This window comes from Montipora foliosa, unplaced genomic scaffold, assembly GCF_036669935.1.
Source record: "Montipora foliosa isolate CH-2021 unplaced genomic scaffold, ASM3666993v2 scaffold_447, whole genome shotgun sequence".
Classification (NCBI taxonomy): Eukaryota; Metazoa; Cnidaria; class Anthozoa; order Scleractinia; family Acroporidae; genus Montipora; species Montipora foliosa.
This window is the reverse complement of record NW_027179753.1, coordinates 57501-60000: the sequence shown is the minus strand read 5'-3', so window position 1 is coordinate 60000 and position 2500 is coordinate 57501. Positions and strand designations below refer to the sequence as shown.

At 39.5% G+C, this 2500-nt stretch overlaps 1 protein-coding gene across 1 annotated transcript in view; it reads right to left on the bottom strand.

Moving 5' to 3' along the window:
• LOC137989210 (uncharacterized) overlaps window positions 1-2500 on the bottom strand; it is a 52772-nt gene that overhangs the window by 2923 nt on the left and 47349 nt on the right. Inside the window, exon 5 of the mRNA XM_068835063.1 lies at window positions 1-544. This exon is cut by the window's left edge and continues 2923 nt beyond it. Within this exon, the coding sequence (XP_068691164.1) occupies window positions 491-544 (54 nt within the window). The 3' untranslated portion in view covers window positions 1-490. The remainder of the gene's footprint in view (window positions 545-2500) is intronic.

The following is a 2500-nucleotide window of genomic DNA, read 5'->3' as shown; positions in this document are numbered from 1 at the left end:
ACATTGCTTAGAGAAGCCTGAAAAATTCAGGGCTTCTACTGGGTTTGAACGTGTGACCTCGGGATGCCTGTGCAACGCTCTAACCAACTAAGTTATGAAGCCACTGACTTTTGGAGCTGGTCGTTTGTGGAATGAATCAATGAATGAACAAAATGATAATGAAGGAATCAAAATCTGAACTGTTCATTGATTCATTCCTCACGGGAAAATGAGAACCCACAAATGTCAGTTGGTTAGAGCGTCGCACCGGTATTGCGAGGTCACGGTTTAAACCCCGTTGAAGTCCTGAATTTTTCAGAGCTCTCTTCGCAAATGCTAAAATTGCGTCCATAACTGCGAGGTTCATAGCTTTACTTGATTTCATATCTGCAGTTCACTATATGATTCATTTCATATATCATTTCGTTCATTATCAAGTTAAGAAGAATAGTAATGGCTTCAGATATTCTCGTACGGCTCAGTTAACATGTCCCCCCATATAGAATTCTCTTTACACCATATTTTCAGACTTCCAAAGGGAAGTATACGTGGCTTCAGGTGGACGCTGTAAAAGGGAAAAGAAAAAGAAATTAATTGTAATGGAAAGAGCATGTTTTTAAGCGCATGTATGCTCGCAAAGTAAAGCAAGTTAATGTCAGGGCAAATGGGCTGATTTCCAGCTTTGAAAAAACTGACAAACAAAACAAAACATAAAAACCCGTTTTCAATTAAATAATTTTTACAAAGATCGCATTTCTTATTGCATTTTGAACAACCCCCATTTTCTTCTCTTTGAGGTTGCCTGAAATTTGGATGGCGCTAACAAATCCTTTGTAAAAATTATTTAATTCAAGCTTCAAAATTTCAAAGTTGAGCTACTGGTCGTCATTATTCCATTCAGCAAAAACTTTCTTGTTTATCGCAAAATGTTATTTATTTGGCCACTTGTGCCAAATGCAACCAGCAATATGTGGGCTCCACCTCGACTGAATTTAAAGTAAGATTCCGTAACCACAAGTCGAGCATGCTGAAGAACAAAAGAACTTGTGAATTGGCTATCCACTATAATAACTCTGAACATGAAATTTCACAAATCAATTTCATCGTTATCGAAAAAATTAGGTCTTTTGAAAATTCTTTACATCTTGAACAATTGTTACTCACCAGGGAGGCCTATTGGACTGCGCAATTATTTACCCTTAATCCTCATGGTCTTAATAAAAAGCGGGAATCTAGATCGAAACACCGCATTAATTACTACAGTTGAGTAGTTGTGAGTTGACATTTTCTTAATATGATGCATTTTTATCGATATGTCACCTATAGTTCTTTATTTATTTTTGATTGTTAAATCTATGTCACCTTGGAGCTTAGACCTTTCTTATAGTTCTTTATTTGTCTTTGATTGTCAAATCCATGTCACCTTGTAGCCTTGACCTTTGTTTTGTTTCGTTTCCTTAATTTCAATATTTCTGCTCTGTATATATAAGCTGCTGTTTTTGTGAATTGCACTCATTGTAAATAGTTTTTTTAGTTTTTAACTTTCAACCTGAAAAGGGCCGAACAGCCGAAACGTCGTATTAAACTTCGCCCAGAACAGTGAAGAGTTTGTCTCTTCGTCGCTTTTCCTTGCGTACACTTAACTACAAATTCGTAGGCGTAAGGCGTGGGCCTCCCGGAAAATTTTCTTTCGAGGTGACAAAGTAGGGGAGCCTATAACTTCACTTGAAACCCAACCAAGGATCAACTTAATGATGCACGACCGTAGTCAACTTAGCGGATGACAAGGAAGGATCCTAGAAGGATACAGGCTAATTTTAATTTTTAGAGAGAGTGTAGGAGAGAAACCCTGACAATGCACACCCCAAATAATCATATTTTTAACTGAATAAATGTGTGAAAGAAAATTTGCCCTGAGCGGGATTTGAACCCACGTCCCCCCATTACTAGTCGGGTGTGATCACCACTACACCACCAGGACAACCATGCTGGCAACACAGCCATCGACGATGTGATTTACGTGGTTTAAGGCGTGGGCCTCCCGGGAAATTTTCTTTCGAAGTGAAAAAGTAGGGGAGCCTATAAATTCACTTGAAACCCAACCAAGGATCAACTTAATGATGCACGGCCGTAGTCAACTTAGCGGATGACAAGGAAGGATCCTAGAAGGAAACAGGCTAATTTTAATTTTTAGAGAGAGTGTAGGAGAGAAACCCTGACAATGCACACCCCAAATAATCATATTTTTAACTGAATAAATGTGTGAAAGAAAATTTGCCCTGAGCGGGATTTAAACCCACGTCCCCCCATTACTAGTCGGGTGTGATCACCACTACACCACCAGGACAACCATGCTGGGAACACAGCCATCGACGATGTGATTTACGTGGTTTAAGGCGTGGGCCTCCGGGGAAAGTTTCTTTCGAGGTGACAAAGTAGGGGAGCGTATAACTTCACTTGAAACCCAACCAAGGATCAACTTAATGATGCACGACCGTAGTCAACTTAGCGGATGACAAGG